We start from the raw sequence: 17,634 nt of genomic DNA, 5'->3' as shown, positions 1-17,634 counted from the left end.
TGGAATACAGGGCCATGCATATGCTGTGTAAGCACTCTACCACTGAGCTACACCCCCTGCGCACTGTCCACATTTTTTTTTAATGCCAGGGATTGACCCCAGGGGTGCTTAACCACTGAGTTACATCCCCAGAACTTTTTATTTTTTATTTTGGGACAGGGTCTCACTAAGTTGCTTAGGGTCTCACTAAATTGTTGAGGCTATATTTGAATTTGTAATCTTCCTGCCTCAGCCTCAGAGCTGTTAGGATTACAAATAGGTGCCACTACATGTTGCAGAACCAGATTTAAATTAACATGAAATATAACTTTGGTGAGGATGGGGGAATCACAAAAACCATGTTTTGGGATTGTATATCAACTAGGGTGCAAATAATAAAACCTACTCCAAACCCAGAGTGAATGCTTGAGAATCTGTGTGCCAAAAATAGAAGAAAGAGCAGCAGACTGTCCTGTCCCCCCTGCAAAGCTACAATCCCTCTCCATTTTGCATCTTATTTAAGTGTGTGTTGGATTGAGCAGTGGACTCCAGATCCTCCTGCCTCAGCCTTTCCGGCCACTGGGATTACAGTGTGGCTTTTACTGGGGACCTAACTGGTGGAAGAATACTAGCTTCTGTGTAAAGTGGCATGAAAAAAAAAAAAAAAAAAAACTGTACTTAAATAGCAGAACCTAGATGAAGTGTCTAGCCCTTGTAGTATCTAGCCCCTAAGTGCTGGGAAAGCAGTCCCTTTATTATTAAATATTCTCTTAGAGATCTTCCATCTAATAGAATTAAAAAATATTGCCCTTTTTTGAGGGAGGTACTAGGGATTGAACTCAGGGGCACTTGGCTTCTGAGCCACATTGCCAGTCTTATTTTGAATTTTATTTGGAGACAGGGGTCTCACTGAGTTGCTTAGCATCTCACTTTTGCTAAGGCTGACTTTGGACTCCAGATCCTATAGCTTCAGCCTCCTCAGCCACTGGGATTATAGGCATGGAACCCCCCCTCCCCCACCTGACTAATATTGCCCTTTTTATCAATCAGCCATTTCCCAAGAACTAAAATATCTTCCTTTGACCTCTCAGTACTCTCTTTTCATAACTATGGCCCTTCCCATTACTGTTTTTGGTTAACTGAGAGAGATAACTTCTGTAACTAAAAAACAAAGATCTCTTGCTGATTCACTTTGGTAGTGATTCACTTAGGAGTTGGTAGATCCTGCAGGACAGCTTCCTGAAGAATCCAGTCTCATGTTTTGTCCTAGAAGTGACTCCAGTAAGAAAGGACTGCGTGATGATCTTTAACTTTAAAATTTACCCTATTATCCACCATTAATCCCCAAATAATAATTTACTCATCCTACATTTACATAATTAAGAAAGACTTCCCTAATCATTCTCAGAACAAATATTTGTTCACCTTGACACTAGTCCCCACTGTATCCTCAAACATCAAAGCCGTGACACAAAGAAATCAAGTTTCCTTCAGTTTAGGGGAAAACACTAAAATTAATCTCTGTTGGGGAACCCTGTACATTTAGTAAGCAGCTTAATAGGTCGAATAAGGAGTGGTCTTAACTTCTCTACTGAGAAAGTTGAGCTGAATGAATTTGAATGAACAGGAGAGGGTAGATATGTAGGTATGTTCAAATGTCTGAAGTTCAAGGTCATCTTCAACACTTATTAAAATAACCTCCATTAGCAATCCCGTAGCTAAGGGCAAAGTTAAGACAAGTTTAAAGACTGTCACGCCTGCCTAATACGGTGACTAAAATATCCTTGTATTTGATTTGTTAATACAATCAACAATTTTACCTCTTTTCTTTCTTTCTTTTCGTTGTTTTCCGGGTACTGCGGATTGAGCTCCCGCATGCTAGGTGAGCACTTTATTACTGAGCTACACCCCTAGTTCTTTTTATTTTGAGACAGGGTCTCGCTAAATTGCCCAGGCTGGCCTCTATCTAATTTTCGATCCTCCTGCATCAGCCTCTGCAGTAGCTGGGATTACAGTCCTCGGCCACTGCACCCGACTACTACCTTGGTATTTTAAAGGGTTTTTGTTGTTCTTTGTTTGAGCAGTGGTTAATTTTGTTTCTGGTATTTACCACTCTTCCACCCACTGCTCAATTATGCACATGCCCAAGGACTGCTGGTCATAAAACTGAGAAAAACGGCCAGGAATGGTAGTGGATTTTCAATGGAATTTCAATCCCAGCAATTCAGGAGACTGAGGAAGGAGGATAATAAGTTCAAGACTCTGTCTCAAAATAAAAATAAAAAGGGCTGGAGATGTAGCTCAGCAGTAAAGTGCTCCTGGGTTCAATTCCTGGCACCACAAAATAAAAAAAAATTGAGCAAAATGATGAGCTCTTATTTCAGTATAGAAGCACTCATAAAAAGATGATCTGTTTTTGTTTTTCCCAGTGCTAGGAATCGAACGCAGGGCCTTGGCACATTCTACACAATTGCTCTACCACTGAACTACATAACCAGTTCCCCACCTCATAATTCCATTAGGGAGAGGAGTTGGTAGATCCTGCAGGACAGCTTCCTGAAGAATCCAGTTTCCTGTTTTGTCCTAGAAGTGACTCCAGCAAGAAAGGACTGCGTGATGACCTTTAATTTTAAAATTATTTTCTTAATGTATTGTTACCCTGACCCCTTTTCTTTTTCTTCTTGTTTTTTTGGGGGGCCAGGTACTGCAGATTGAGCTCTCATGTGCTAGGTGAGCACTTTATTACTGAGCTACACCCCTAGTTCTTTTTATTTTGAGACAGGGTCTTGCTAAATTGTCCAGGCTGACCTTTAATTTGCGATCCTCCTGCATCAGCTTCTGCAGTAGCTGGGATTACAGTCCTCGGCCACTGCACCTGACTTTTTCCTTGTTTTTTAAAAAGGCTTTGTTGTTGTTGTTTGTTTGAGCAGAGGTTAATTTTGTCTCTAGTATCTACCCCTCTTCTACCCGCTGGTCAGAAAAAAACAAACTTCCTAGCACTTTTACTGCTCCTCCTCTTAAAATGCTTAAGCCACGCCTCAAATGTTCTGGCGCTAAGTTTGGGCCAGTAAAGTTGTGCCTCAAGGATCACAAGACAAGGGAAAGGAAACCACCAGCCAATGAGAGGCTAATTATAATGTGAAGAAAAGTCTTTGGTGGAGTCTTTGCACCAATGAGAAGCAGACGGGGCGCGTAACGGAGGGTGGGTCGTTTCCTGAAACACGTGACCAGTGAACAGAAGCAACCCTGCCCCACCTCCTGGTCTGGAGGTAGCGCGATGGGCCACGCTTCCAATGGCTGGCAGAACCTCCAGTCACGTGCAATTTTTGCAAACTCAGCCGCTCCCGGCAAGTCATGTGACAGTGACGTTGGCACGACTCTCCCCAGTGGAAAAGGAGAGCTGCTTTCACTGACCGGGAATTGGTTTACCTCCACGAATGATAGCATGGCGGGGGCGGGGACAGCCTATCACGTGCTGCGGGACAGACCGGGGCGGGACAGGCCACTGGCTGCAGGGTGAGCTGGGCGCGCGGCGCGCAGGCGCCCTGGGGACCCGGTAGCAGCGGCGGCGGCGGCGACGAAGGGAGCTGGATCACTGATCCAGGCAGGAGGCGGCGGTGGCGGCCATGGCGGCAGATGGAGAGCGTTCCCCACTGCTGTCCGAGCCCATTGATGGCGGTGCCGGGGGCAACGGTTTAGTGGGGCCGGGCGGAAGTGGTGCTGGGCCCGGGGGAGGCCTGACCCCCTCCGCACCTCCGTATGGAGCCGGTAAACATGCCCCGCCCCAGGGTAAGCCGGGGCGGGTCCGAGGTGTTCCCCAGGGTACTCGGAGGGGCGGGGCCGAGGGCAGAGGCGGGACCCAAGCGCCAGGTGCGGGACTGTTGCACCTGTAACGGGGCGAGGCTTCCTTTCCTCTGCAATCTCGACAGAGTCTGGGAACGGACTTGGGTTTTGAGGAAGACGATGGAAGCGGCGATTATGAGGAGTCCTCCGAGTTTGGTCACAAGAGTTGAAGATCAGAAAAAGTTCCCTGCCCCCGTGGAGCATCAGTGGGGCATGTCTGCAAGCAAACCCAGCACCTCTTTTTATCTGGTTCCTCTTCAGCATTTCCCCCGTTTCCTGAGGGGCATCCAGCCGTGTTGCCTGGGGAGGATCCGCCCCCCTACTCACCCCTGACCAGCCCGGACAGTGGGAGTGCCCCCATGATCACCTGCCGAGTCTGCCAGTCTCTCATCAACGTGGAAGGCAAGATGCATCAGCATGTAGTCAAATGTGGTGTCTGCAATGAAGCCACCGTGAGTTATACAAATCTATAAAATGGGCCCTGCTTTCTGGATCCTTTTTCTGATCTCAGTTTTTTTGGCCAAGGGATCTTCATAAAACCTAGTTTCAGTTCCGCGAGTATCACTTAGCAATTTCCCCAGAAGCCACTCACCAAACCTAATGTTCACTGTACTTCATCCTCACACTTATCCTGAATACTTAAGTGTGGTACTTATTTGCAAATGTCATGATATGTGTGTCTCTTTCCTGGGTAGAACCTTATCAGTCTGATCTCTTATCAAAAAGTGTTTTTGGAGAGAAATGGAAGGGATTGGGTTGCTTGCTGATGTTCCCGTTATTCTCTAGCCTATCAAGAATGCACCCCCAGGGAAAAAATATGTTCGATGCCCCTGTAACTGTCTCCTTATCTGCAAAGTGACTTCCCAGCGGATTGCCTGCCCACGTCCCTACTGGTAAGAGGCACAAGGAAGGAAAGGGCATAAATATGTAACATTGGAAAGCCAAAAAAGGATGAATGTTTATAAGAACAGAGAAGTGAGAGAGCTTCATGTTTGTTTAGAAGGAGAAAAGGCTATAGAGCATTGTGCCAAAGGAATATTATAGCCAGCTTCCTCTTTTTTCAATAAAAAGATTTGAGATGAAGTGGTGTTCTTGGCAGCTGGAGTTGTAGCTCAGTGGTCGAGTGCTTGCCTAGCACATGTGTGGCATTGGGTTCGATCCTCAGCACCACATAAAATAAATAAATAGGGGGGAAAAAGGTATTGTGTCCATCTGCAACTAAAAAAAAAAAAAAGGAAATGGAGTTCTTTAGGAGAATGGAGTGTTGGGGGCTGGGTGAATTTTTTTGAGGTTAAAAGGGCATTAGAGACCTAAAGTTTAAGTAGTGCTATTCCTCAGGATTCTCTGGGGAAGGGTTGAAGGATTTGTACAGAGAAGTAGAACTTGATAGAGACTGGGAAATGCAAAGGAGGAACAGTGTGGGGATTCTTAGGATTAAAATCTTTAATCACAGTCTTTTTTTTTCTCCCATAAAGCAAAAGAATCATCAACTTGGGGCCTGTTCATCCAGGACCTTCAAGTCCAGATCCACAGCCAATGGGTGTCAGAGTCATCTGTGGACATTGCAAGAATACATTTCTGGTAAGGAATGATATTGGGAAGGCCTGGGGGGAAAAGCTTGAGTAATGACTATGAATCCTGAAAAGGTATGTCCTGTGGGGACACCATTTTCCAGCCTCCTTCTGCCTCAAGTTTCTTTCTATAATTAATTTTCTATAATTAATTTTTCTTTCTCCATAGTGGACAGAGTTCACTGATCGAACCTTGGCACGTTGTCCTCACTGCAGGAAAGTGTAAGTGATTAGTGATTGAGCTTGTAATTGGGTGATGTATAGAGTTAAAACAACAAGGCTATTGTATCTATTCGTTTGCCTCCCTGCAGATCTTCTATTGGGCGCAGATATCCGAGAAAAAGATGTATCTGCTGCTTTTTGCTTGGCTTGCTCTTGGCAGTCACTGCCACTGGCCTTGCTGTGAGTAACCTTGACCCAATCCTTTTCATTCTTCAGTCTCATCATGGGCTAAGCTTTGGGAAATTGGTATCCTAGAAAAAGATGAAAGAAACTGGGGGCAAGGGAGGTTGTTTTAAGGTATAAGTGAGCCAAAGTTGAAGGTAACTGATAAGTCTTAAGTGAAAAGTAGCTGTCTTCTGTGTAGGAGTTAGGACAATGGAGAGGGAGTTTTGAGTTACTATTTGGAAGCCTATCTTCATTGTTATACACAAGAAGTACTAACAGATGGCTGGGATGATTATGAGTATTTTCCTGCCTAGGGGATGGGAGTTAAACAACCTAGCCTTTTGGAGGAAGGTCCCTAAAGGTAGTTGCACATAAAGCTTGAATTCTTACTGTTCCCAGGGCTTTTAGGAAGTGGCAGGGCCTCAACAGCAACCTCATCTTTCTTTTTCCTCCTCTTCATCAGTTTGGTACATGGAAGCACGCACGGAGATATGGAGGTATCTATGCAGCCTGGGCTTTTGTCATCTTGTTGGCTGTGCTGTGTTTGGGCCGGGCCCTGTATTGGGCCTGTATGAAGGTCAGCCACCCTGTCCAGAACTTCTCCTGAGCCCCTTGATGATCCACAGACTGTGTCTGGCCCCTCCCTGGTGGGGACAGTGACACTACAAAGGGAGCTGGGGTAAAAGGTTCCCTGGGCTTCAAGTAAGGAAGCCAAGCAGCTGCCTTCCTTTTCCCTGGGGAGAGGTAGGAAGGAACCAGGCCCTCACTTAGGTTTGGAGGGGTGGATAAGACCACTGCTGGCCATCTGCTTTCCTCCAAGGGTTGCTGTGTATAGGGTGAAGTAGGCAAAATATTGCCCCTAATCCTGGGTCCAGAAGATGGGTCTAGCCTTGTCCTTCCTATGCACTCCCTGAGAGCCATTCCTGTCCCTTACACATTCCAGGGCAGGGTGGGGGTGGGTAGCCCTGGGGGGTTCCCCTCCCTCTTGTGCACCATTAGGACTTTGCTGCTGCTATTGCACTTCACCAGGGCTGGCTCTGGCCTCAGTACCCTCAAGTCTCCCTCCCCACATTCCGTGTCCTGTGGGGGTGGGGTCAGCCGCTGCTCTGTACAGAACCACAGGAACTGATGTGTATATAACTATTTAATGTGGGGTATGTTCCCCCAGTCCTGTTATTTCCCGAAATTCCTCCTTCCAACCTTCCTTGCCTCCCCAGTTGCAGTGTTTAACTGGGCTGGGTAGGGTTGCTCTTGGGGGAGGTTAGGGACTCATCCTGTGCTTGTAAATAAATAAGGTCATGACTCTAACCTTTGTTAACTTGTATGTATAAAAAGATGAGGAAGGGATTCTACAGCCCCACAAAGGGTAAAACACAAAACACAGCAAAGACAAAACTATGACCTTTTATTTTTACAGATAAGTCTTAAAAAAAAAAAAAAACTGGGGCATGTGTGCACACAACAAAAAACTTGGGCTTAAAAGAAACCTTAGTAACAATAGCTTCATTTAAGGATTCATTCTTACAGAAGAGAAATAAAATGCAGATTTCTCTAGCAAGCTACTAAAGAAGGAACATTGAGGCCACGTGGGGGAAGCTATTTCCAAGACTCAAAATGATTCTAAGAGGGTATCACAGTGCTAGGTATAGGGTGATGGGACAGTGATCACTGCCAAGGGCCTTGGAGCGAATCTTGCTGTCACACAATGCAGGTAAAAGAGAGTGGGACAACAAAAAGTAATCAAGGCGCCAACCAACGTTCTTGGACCGAGCATTCATCATGTAAGTCCAAAAGGTATAGGCATATTCAGTGTTGGGGTACAAGTGCCGGAAACTGTCAGCCAGTGGCACAGCCTGCAGCAATTCTCCAAAGCCTTGGCGCTCCTGTGGAGTGAAGCCAGCATTTTTTTTGTTTCCTTTGGGGTTACGAAGGTCAATTTCTTCATGAGCCACATTGAGGTCCCCACATAGCACAAGGGGCTTGTGGGAAGCCAAGCCCTTCAGGAATTGGCGAAAGGCTTCATCCCAGCGCTGGCGGTACTCCAGCCTTACCAGACCCCGGCCAGCATTAGGTACATAGGCTGTTACCAGCACAAACTTGTCAAATTCAGCCACAATTACCCGGCCTTCCTGATCATGTTCCTCCTCACCTATAAAAATGAAAACAATCAGCATGAAAAGCCTATAAGAGAAGGTAATAAGACTCTGCGGAAAGAAAGAAGTACTAACAATTGGTTGAAGCATCACAGGCATTAGGAATCAATAGGGTCTCACCGATGCCATAAGAGACTTTGATGGGGCACTGGCGGGAAAGTAGACCCACACCACTGTATCCTTCCTTGTCCGAAGGAGCTGCCCAGTACTGATGGGATAATCCAGGCAGCTCTTGAAGTTCAGGTGGTAGTTTATTCTCTGAACATTTGGTCTCTTGGAGGCACAGGATATCTGGGGCTTCTTCCTTTACCCACTGGAAGTTTAAAAAAGAAAAAGGTGGAAAAAACATTGTCAATTCAGCAAACATTTATTTTGCAGTACTTGGGACTGAACCCAGGACCTCATAGACAAGCATTCTACACCTAAAACACATTCCAAACCCTCCAGAGACATTTATTGAACAATTTATGAGTGAAATTACTGATCTATACACAGCTCAGACACAGTCCCTATGCATAAGGAGTTCTAACAGTCAAGAAGCACAACGTTTACACAATTACAAATTACACAACTTGACCACTAATCACTAATGGTGGGGGATAATAATATTTTACACATTGTACTAAGGACTTTTTTTTTTTTTTGGTATATGCAGTGCATAGTCAGCTAAGATTTTGAAGCAGCAGTTACTAGGATGGAGAATATGCTGGATATAAAACAGAGGAAGTCCAGTATAGAGGTTTTTACAACATTTAAGGGAAGAGGAAAGGACATGAAACAAGAAATGGCAATGGAATTGATGGAATGGACATTTAAGCAAGACTTGATGAAGCCCCCAGTTGTACTTCCCACAAGAAAACTACAGACAAGTGCCACATATGGTGGCACACAACTTGTAATTTCAGCAATTCCAGAGGATGAGGCAGGAGAATATCAAGTTTGAGGCCACCCTTAACATTCAATGAGACCTTCAGCAAATTAGCAGAACCCTATCTCAAAAAAAAAAAAAAAAAAAGAACGGAGATGTAGTTCCGTGGTAAAGCACCCATGGATTTCCCAGTACCCCCTGCCTCCCCCTAAAAATCAACTCTAGGCAAGAGAAAAATAACATCCTGGTGTTTAAACAATGAGACAAAGTGATTAAATTGCAAGACCATTCAAGATTATGGAATATGTCTTCCCCTCCCTGAATTCCACTTACATCTAAACCTTTCTTCTTAATCCAGGCTCGAAGCCCATCAACATTCCAAGAGCAGATCTTGAGTGTGGCAGATTTGCCACTGGGTGAGGTTTTCTTATCTGGAGGGTCTTCATACAGGACTGGGCCCTCTCCTGCTGTCTCTTTTTCTTTTTTTTTTGCTCCTACCTTACTCTTCTTGGACTCTGGCTCTACAGAATGAATAACAGATAATGATAAAATTGGCAATTTGCAACCTCAATAGTTTACTATAGACTACTGAGAATCGATAGTTGCCTTGTCTTCTCTGCCAATTCCTGTAAAAGTATGATTCAGCTTCCCATTTATGGTTCATCGAGGAAACCATAAACACTGTACCGCAGCTTGGAGGGAGAGGGGTTTATTTTATTTCTTTTTCTTACCAGTTTTGGGCTCTTCCCCATCTTCTGCCGCCGCTCCCTTTTTCCCACGCTTTGGCATCCCTGTAACGAACGCCCTTCGGAACCAGTACCACGTCGCCCACCGAAACAGTACTTTTACCGTGTTGCCTACATTCGCAAAAAAATTGTGGAATCATGTAAGACTAGGATGAAGACTCCTCCGTACGGCGTCCACACACCAGGTCCCGCCTTTCAAACTATCTTATCTCTGAACTCTTTCCCAGCCTTAGTGCAACACAGGTCCTTCAGCCCCTCACCCACATTAGGTCATTTAAAAATGAGTCGTAACCTCCTCGCAAAACCTGCCCTCTGGCAAAGTAAGGATCTTAATTATGAGTCACTAATGGGCTGGCCGGTCATTTAGTAGGACAGCAACCCTGAATCTGACCTGCTTGGGTCGGAGCGTGGCACCTCCTTACCCGAACACAAAGAATGGAGCACGCTTTGCGCCCACGTGGGTGACTGATGTGGTTACGTGATCCACGCATGCGGGCGATTGGTCTGTTTGGAACCACGTGACAGAGAAGTGCCCGCCCTTCTCTGGCTCTTCTCAGGGGACTGAAGGCCCCACGGTTCCATTTTAGCGCTGTTTATCTTTTTGCCAGATTTATGACTCATCCTGCCACCTAGACCGAAGATCCTAACGCTATGCAAAGAGGGAAGAAATCAATGGGGAGGGCTGGGCTGAACCACAGAAGAGAAGTTGGGGACCAGATACGGATGTTAGGCTCAGAGACCCGTCCCGCGCCCCTGGCATTTAAAAAGACAGGTCCTGAAGGGGCTTTAACAGCTGCGGCGCGGTCGGCGCGGTGGTGCCACCCTTAGACGTAGTTCTGTGCTTGGCCGTGTGCCGTTTGCTTTCTACTTGTGGCTGCCACTTCATCCTCAGTGCCGCGGAATCTACTGCCCAGCACCGAAGCGTGAGGGCCTCCGTAGCTCCACCGTTTCTAGTAGCCTGCCGGCGTTTTTTCTCTGGCTCTACCATGCCGACGGTGCTGGGTTTTGAAGGCAGTGCCAACAAGATTGGTGTGGGAGTGGTGCGCGATGGCAACGTGCTGGCGAACCCGCGACGAACTTATGTCACACCTCCAGGCACAGGTGAGTCATTAGGGTACTTCTAGTTGCGGCTGGCTTCTCTGCACAGCATCGCCTTCCATCTTCCTAAACACGAGTGAAGTGGGTGCGCGTTGTCAACTTGTACAGCATTAGCTAAGAGTCTGGTTGGGATTGTTATGTGGCCAAATGTTACAAGGCTGGTGACTTAGAAGAGTCCTAGACATTTGAGTCTGTATCTTCTTGGTTCGTTCAGATTTTATTCAGCGTCTTTTATGAGCTGAACATTCAAAAATAGGAGTTATGAGCCTGGGGTAGAGTCGGACTTGTAATGTAAACAGATTCTTCTGCAGATGTGTCAGAATTTTCTAGAATAAGGGGGGAGAGGAGAGCAGAAAGTCTTATTAGTTTTGGTGTCAGAACTGGATAAGTATGTAAGATTCATATTCAGTATTCTGCTCTTAAAGTGGGAAAAGTAACACCTGTATCTCTGGGCCTTGAGGACTACATGAAACTACCAGACACATTATAATTTGTAATTAATATTACTTATAAGATATTGCATCTTGCCTAGCCTCTCTTATAATAGCTGCACAGATAGATAGGACAGTTGACTTGCATGTACCTGAAAACTCTAGAAACAAGTGCTGTTGTGACAGGTTATTACTTAGAAATATGTATTTATGTTTGCCATTAACTTTTCTAAGTACTTGGATACTGGAAATATAAATAAAATGGCTAATGCTCTGAGATACTTATGGTTAAACTGGGGAAACTATAGATAATTATAGTGCTGTATTTCTTCTGCGTCATCTACAGCAATGTAATTTTATGTAGGGTTCTTTAGAGTCATAGAAAAGGTCACCAGAAAGTATGGGTATCACTTTAATTGAATTCCAAAAGCTGAATAGAAATTGGATATAAAGAAGGGCAATTCTGAAAGAGGAACAGATTGTATAGAAGTTGGAAAAAGACTATCTAAAAATTTGGTAGAATGAAACAATTCTTCCTTCATTACTAAAACCTCCAGTTTTGTTTTTTACTTCTACTTATCTTCTACCGGAAAACTATGATCTTTCATCTGTGTCCATTTCTTAGGGTTCCTTCCAGGTGATACTGCCAGGCATCACCGGGCTGTTATCCTAGACATTCTGCAGGAGGCACTAACAGAAGCTAGAGTAACCTACCAGGATATCGACTGCATTGCTTACACCAAAGGTATGACTGGGAGAAGGGTAACAAAGGAGAAGAATACCTGGAATATAGTTAAAACAGCCTACCCCTTGCCTATGCCACCATCATTCTTTGTCATGTACTCTCATGTCTACTGTTTTCACCCGCTCTTTCTAATCTCTAGGATTCTAACTCCCATTTCTATGCCTCTAGGTCCTGGCATGGGTGCCCCATTGGTTTCTGTAGCCATTGTGGCCCGTACTATGGCCCAACTATGGAATAAACCATTGCTAGGTGTGAACCACTGTATAGGCCACATTGAAATGGGCCGTCTCATCACTGGAGCCACCAGCCCAACTGTGTTGTATGTCAGTGGAGGAAATACGCAGGTATTTATGGTACCTATTATATTTTAATAATTTCTGAGGCAGTCGACCTAAAAGTTTCCTACTGTACCTGAGTTGTAGGAACTGTAAAAACAAAGCTGGGCTTATCTGAACCTAGGTATTGTAGAAAACTCAAAACAGTTTTGATTTAGAATTGGGCAAGATAATTAGAACATTATGTGATTTTTCTATATGTGATTATAAAAATAAGGAATTTCTAATTTAGAAAAGGAAAGAATGATAAGGAGACTTTGACTATTTTGAAGTTTTGGGGTTTTTTGGTAGTACTGAGAATTGAACCCAGAGGGGCTCTAACTCAGCTACATCCCAGCCCTTTTTATTTTCTATTATGAGACAGGGTCTCACTAGGTTGCTTATACCTTACTAAATTGCTAAGGCTTGCTTTAAACTTGCAATCCTCTTGTCTTAGCCTCCCAAGATGCTGAGTTTACAGTCATGCACAACCACGCTGAGCTGCCACTCCTTGCTACCGTTTGATTTTTTAAAATTTTATTTGGAGATGATCTCATTAAGTTGCCCAGGCTGGCTTCAAACTTCCAGTCCTCCTGCCTAACCCTCCTGAGTTTCTAGGATTACAAGTGTGCACCCTGTACCTGGTTTTATTTATTTATTTATTTTTACTAGATATTGAACTCGGGCACACAACCACTGAGCCACATCCCCAGCCCTTTTTTGTATTTTATTCAGAGATAGTCTCACTGAGTTGCTTAGCATCTCACTGTAGCTGAGGCTGGCTTTGGTTAACAAAGGAGAAGATATCCTTCTGCCTCAGCCTCCCGAGCTGGGATTATAAACATGTGCCACCCTGCGCAGCTGGTTTTAAATATTCTTTATGATAAAAGTTTGCCACATATGAAGAGTGGACATAAGTGGATTGCCATTGCTATGTTGGGTAGGCCATGTATCTAATCTCATACGAGATTTTTTAATTCTTCGATTTCTTGTTTCCAAATATTACCGCACTGATAAGAATTACCTAGAATGACTCTTGTTCCCTGCCTCCAAGCAGGAAAACACATTTCCTACTCTATACCCTCAAGACTGCTTTTGAGGGATATACTAGGAACCTCTAAGCTGGAAAAATGTCTCTGTAATGTCATTTTTTGTGTATGCCCAAAGTATAGTGATAGGTTACCAAGTCATCTTCTATAGATTTAAGAATCTGTTGTAGGAATCCTTAGGGTTTTTAGGCTTCTCATCAGAGAAGAACCATATAGAAATTACCCACTCAGGGTTTGGGAAAATACTTGTTTTTCCATTTCTCATTGGAAACTAACAGCCATGTTGATACTCTGCTGCTTTCTTCCCCAAAGCCAAATACTCCCTTTTACAGACTTGAGGTTTCATGGACATCCTCATCGCCCTTAGGTGATTGCCTACTCAGACCGTCGTTACCGCATATTTGGTGAAACCATCGATATTGCTGTTGGTAATTGTCTGGATCGTTTTGCTCGAGTGCTGAAGGTAAGCTATTGAGTCTGCAGATAGTATAAGATATGGGCAAATTTCTGGGGAGCAATGGAAAATGGAGGAAGTAGTAAATAAATAGCTTCTTACACTTTTTGCACATCTGACTTCATCCTCTTTCATTAACTTTTTTTCTTTTTAACATGGATGGATAATAAGCACTTATATGTTTAATAATAAATATGTTATATCGGTATGTTATTTTTTTGTTACAAACATTAGTTTGTACCTACATGTAGTCATGATTCCATAAAATAAATAAATATATACACATATGTAAATGTTTTATTATACACATAAACACATACACAAAAAAAAGACAGGTTTTCTTTAGCTTGTTATGGAGAATGGCACACTAGAATGACAAGTACATCCATATATGTACAAGAATATGTTTCTGTATTTTATAATAAGCATGTTTGTATAGTCATCTACTTTGTTTTTTCTTCTAGATTTCCAATGATCCTAGTCCAGGCTACAACATTGAACAGATGGCAAAGAAGTAAGAGAACATATGATGGAAGAGGCCTGGCCGTTGGGGCCATTATTATATATGCTTTTGTCCCTGCATATATAGTAATGAAGTTTGGGAAGATTTTGGGAGGGAGAGCAGCCATCTGAATGTATGCTTAATGCCTTTACTCATTTCTACATAGAGGCAAAAAGCTTGTTGAGCTGCCATATACTGTAAAGGGAATGGATGTCTCATTCTCAGGGATTCTGTCTTTCATTGAGGTGAGTGTGAGAGGTAAGGAGGTGGAGGCACTTTCATACTTTTTCAGTGGAATATATCTATTCTGCTCACCATTGTATTTCCTGCAGATAGTTCTGCTCCATATCAGATGCTGAATATGTTCTCCTGGCACATGTTTATTGAATGTCTTCTGTGTACCAGCACTGTTCTAGATAATAGGAACATGGCATGGAGCAAAACAACAATCTGTGCCTAGGTGCTGTAGTTCACTTGTCTAGCATGTGCAAGGTCCTGGGTTCAGTCCCCAGCACTGAAAAAAAAAAAAAATAATAATAATATCCCTGACAACATAAAGCTCAGATCCTAATGGAGAGAGGCAGGCAGCTAAGCAAAAAAAAAAAAAAAGAGAGAGAGAGAGAGAATAATGAAATGTAGCATGTCGGATAATTATGAGTACTATGAGAAAAAATAGGCAGGGTAAGTAAGAGGTGAGAGATGCCAGGACAAGCATTCAATAAATAATCATTGAATCTTTTTTGGGGGGGGGGCAAACTCTCTTATTTTAATATTCATGTTAAAATACAAAACATAAACATTAAAACACAGAATTTGTATGATTACATGAATGGTGTGACTCTACAACATGTACAACCAGAGAAATGAAAAATTGTGCTCCAGGGCTGGGATTGTGGCTCAGTGGCAGAGTGCTTCCTTGCACATGTGAGGCACTGGGTTCAATCCTCAGCACCACATAAAAAATAACAAAATAAAGATATTTTAAAAAACGAAACAAAACAAAAAAACTTTACATAAATGTAAAAAAAAATTGAATGTAAATAAATGGAAGTCCCACTGCCCTACTTTCTAAACAAGTACAAGGATATATACAAAAACAAGATTATTTTGAACTTAACTTTACACCCTTAAATGAGAATACCTGAGATGTGGGGTAAAGGAACATGTAGAGCAAAGACCCTGATGTGCTTCGAAGAGTATAGTCTGGATCTGTAGATGAAGTCTCCTATAATTGGGTGTGGGGATGGGATAGGAAATGGGGTGAGGTTTTCTTGTTTAGTGAAATCAATCAGTCATGTGACTTTGCTTCTAAAACATAAAAATTAGGGCTTAGAATGTAACAAAGTGGTAAAGCAAGTGCTTAGCATTCATGAAGTTCAATCCTCCCCACAGCAGTCCCACCCCACCAAATCTGAATTTACTATGGAAATGCAAAGACTGCTAGGACTTTATATATTTGCAACTTTCCTGATAGTATGTTCCCTGGCTCCTACTCAGGAAAATCAATAGCATTAATTTAGTGTACTTCAAGACACGTCAAATCCTAATTATTGAACCTTAAATGAATGTTGCCCATTGTATAGCTGGGTGAGGAAGGGCAGTATGTGCTAAGAATGCTGGTACTTTGAAGTGTGATGAAACATGGTGATCCTTTGAGTGTGCTAATTTTTGCTCTCATTACATTCCAAACCACTGTTCATTTTTTTGTTTTCCCTTTATTTGTAGGATGTAGCCCAACGGATGCTGGCCACAGGCGAGTGTACTCCTGAGGATCTATGTTTCTCCTTGCAGGTAATGAATGAAAAAGTGGGACAAAAGTTGAGGCTAAAGTCTGATTTTTTTTTTTTTTTTTTTTAATTTTTAAAGTGGGTGTGGTAGGGTGGACTAGGGATTTAACCCAGGGTAACTCTACCACTGAGCTAAATCCCTAGTCTATTTTATTTATTTAGTTAGTTAGTTATTTTTAAAAAATATTTTCATAGTAGATGGACACAGTATCTTTATTTTATTTTATGTGGCACTGAGGATTAAACCCAGTGCCTCACATGTGCTAGGCAAGTGCTTTACCAACTGAGCTACAACTCCAGCAAGTCCTTTTTTATTTTTATTTTGACATAGGGTTTTGCTAAGTTGTTGAGGCTGGCCCCAACTTGAAATCTCCTGCCACAGCCTCCCAAATACCTGAGATTATAGGCTTGCCCCACTGTACCCAATCTAAAGGAGAGATTTTATACAGTAGAGCAGAAATGAGCTGGGATGTGTCTCTGACATTTTCATATTCTCTGTTCTCCATAGGAAACTGTGTTTGCAATGCTGGTAGAGATCACAGAGCGAGCCATGGCGCATTGTGGTTCCCAGGAAGCCCTCATTGTGGGAGGTGTGGGGTGTATGTATCATTGAATGGTGTTCCTGATTCATATTCTTGGCTTTATGTATCTTCCTCTTAATATTCTAAATCTATGGGTTTGGGAAAATGATCAGTTTCATTTTTGCCCTGTGTATTCCAATTCTTGCCCCCAGTTCCCTGCTTTATTCTAGTAAGTACACATGAAGTGTATGACTGGACTATGGAGAGGCTGAAACTAAGCTAGCCTTGAACCTTACTATTTCATAGGTAATCTGCGGCTGCAGGAGATGATGGAGACAATGTGCCAGGAACGGGGAGCTAAGCTTTTTGCCACAGATGAGAGGTAAAGCCCCTTTCCCTTTCTTCTTTTTTTCTTCTCCCATTATTGTGGTTTTCTGCCCTTAATCACAAGTTTCATATTTTCTTTCCTTTATAGATTCTGCATTGACAATGGAGCCATGATAGCCCACGCTGGCTGGGAGATGTTTCAGGCTGGACATAGAACGGCCATCAGTGACTCTGGGATTACACAGAGGTGATTTACTGCTTGGAGGAGATAGATAGGATTAGATAAGGGAGGTAGGCAGAAAATCCAGAAACTTGAGGGTAGAGAAGATAGAAAATATTAAAGGCTTGTCCCTCACCAATTTTCCTCATTTTTCTGCAGGTATCGTACAGATGAAGTAGAAGTGACCTGGAGGGACTAACAAGATTAACAAGATAAGAGTACGTAGTTCCCTAATTAGAACTCAAAGGACCCTGGCCCTTAATCTCTCTCCTGATGTGGGAATCTTGGCAGTGCTATGGACTCTGCTCTTACCTGGCCTTGCTGTGGACTCTGATGTGAGGCTTGATGTCTCATATGGAACTTCTAGATGACTCAGCAATAAAATGCTTTTGGTTTTGTATGTTGGTCTTGGTTTGTGTTGTTAGGACCAATATAGAGTTAACACTGGGTGAATTCTTATTGATGGAGTCAGTGGATAAGGACTCAAGGGTATCACCCTTGCTGACTGCAGCTGGCTTCAGAGGCTGCCACTCAACAGCAAAGCATGAGAGGAAATCATAGGTACTATCATAACATCCTCTTAACAATAATATCATCACAATTCAAGGTATTTTAGTATTAGGCCTTATACTGACTGCC

At 43.2% G+C, this 17,634-nt stretch overlaps 3 protein-coding genes across 7 annotated transcripts; 2 read left to right on the top strand and 1 right to left on the bottom strand.

Annotated features, from left to right (window-relative positions):
- The first annotated feature begins 3,510 nt into the window (after positions 1-3,510).
- On the top strand, positions 3,511-7,088 carry Pip4p1 (phosphatidylinositol-4,5-bisphosphate 4-phosphatase 1). 4 transcript variants are annotated; one of them, XM_026412005.2, is made up of 7 exons: positions 3,511-3,747; positions 4,084-4,274; positions 4,609-4,715; positions 5,298-5,403; positions 5,563-5,615; positions 5,705-5,795; positions 6,244-7,088. In XM_026412005.2, exons 1-7 carry the CDS (start codon positions 3,606-3,608, stop codon positions 6,385-6,387), a joined length of 834 nt encoding a protein of 277 aa, XP_026267790.1. In that variant the 5' UTR covers positions 3,511-3,605; the 3' UTR covers positions 6,388-7,088. The 4 variants fall into 4 exon arrangements, with proteins under 4 accessions (XP_026267790.1, XP_026267789.1, XP_026267792.1 ...); XM_026412004.2 differs by having other exon boundaries at positions 3,511-3,768; XM_026412007.2 differs by lacking the exon at positions 5,298-5,403.
- Positions 7,089-7,212: 124 nt separating this feature from the next.
- On the bottom strand, positions 7,213-10,035 carry Apex1 (apurinic/apyrimidinic endodeoxyribonuclease 1). 2 transcript variants are annotated; one of them, XM_026412003.2, is made up of 5 exons: positions 9,970-10,035; positions 9,533-9,658; positions 9,135-9,322; positions 8,054-8,246; positions 7,213-7,929 (listed from the first exon to the last, which is right to left on the bottom strand). In XM_026412003.2, exons 2-5 carry the CDS (start codon positions 9,588-9,590, stop codon positions 7,412-7,414), a joined length of 957 nt encoding a protein of 318 aa, XP_026267788.2. In that variant the 5' UTR covers positions 9,591-9,658; positions 9,970-10,035; the 3' UTR covers positions 7,213-7,411. The 2 variants fall into 2 exon arrangements, with proteins under 2 accessions (XP_026267788.2, XP_026267786.2); XM_026412001.2 differs by having other exon boundaries at positions 9,939-9,997.
- A 70-nt stretch (positions 10,036-10,105) lies between these two features.
- Osgep (O-sialoglycoprotein endopeptidase) lies at positions 10,106-17,395 on the top strand. The gene is made up of 11 exons (XM_026412008.2): positions 10,106-10,648; positions 11,702-11,821; positions 11,990-12,165; positions 13,552-13,647; positions 14,103-14,152; positions 14,307-14,385; positions 15,866-15,931; positions 16,436-16,526; positions 16,755-16,830; positions 16,924-17,022; positions 17,155-17,395. The coding sequence occupies exons 1-11, from the start codon at positions 10,534-10,536 to the stop codon at positions 17,192-17,194; spliced, it is 1,008 nt and encodes a 335-aa protein (XP_026267793.1). The 5' UTR covers positions 10,106-10,533; the 3' UTR covers positions 17,195-17,395.
- The last annotated feature ends 239 nt before the right edge of the window (positions 17,396-17,634 follow it).

Source organism: Urocitellus parryii, chromosome 6 (genome assembly GCF_045843805.1).
Source record: "Urocitellus parryii isolate mUroPar1 chromosome 6, mUroPar1.hap1, whole genome shotgun sequence".
NCBI classification, from domain to species: Eukaryota; Metazoa; Chordata; class Mammalia; order Rodentia; family Sciuridae; genus Urocitellus; species Urocitellus parryii.
This window is presented reverse-complemented; position numbering and strand designations above follow the sequence as displayed.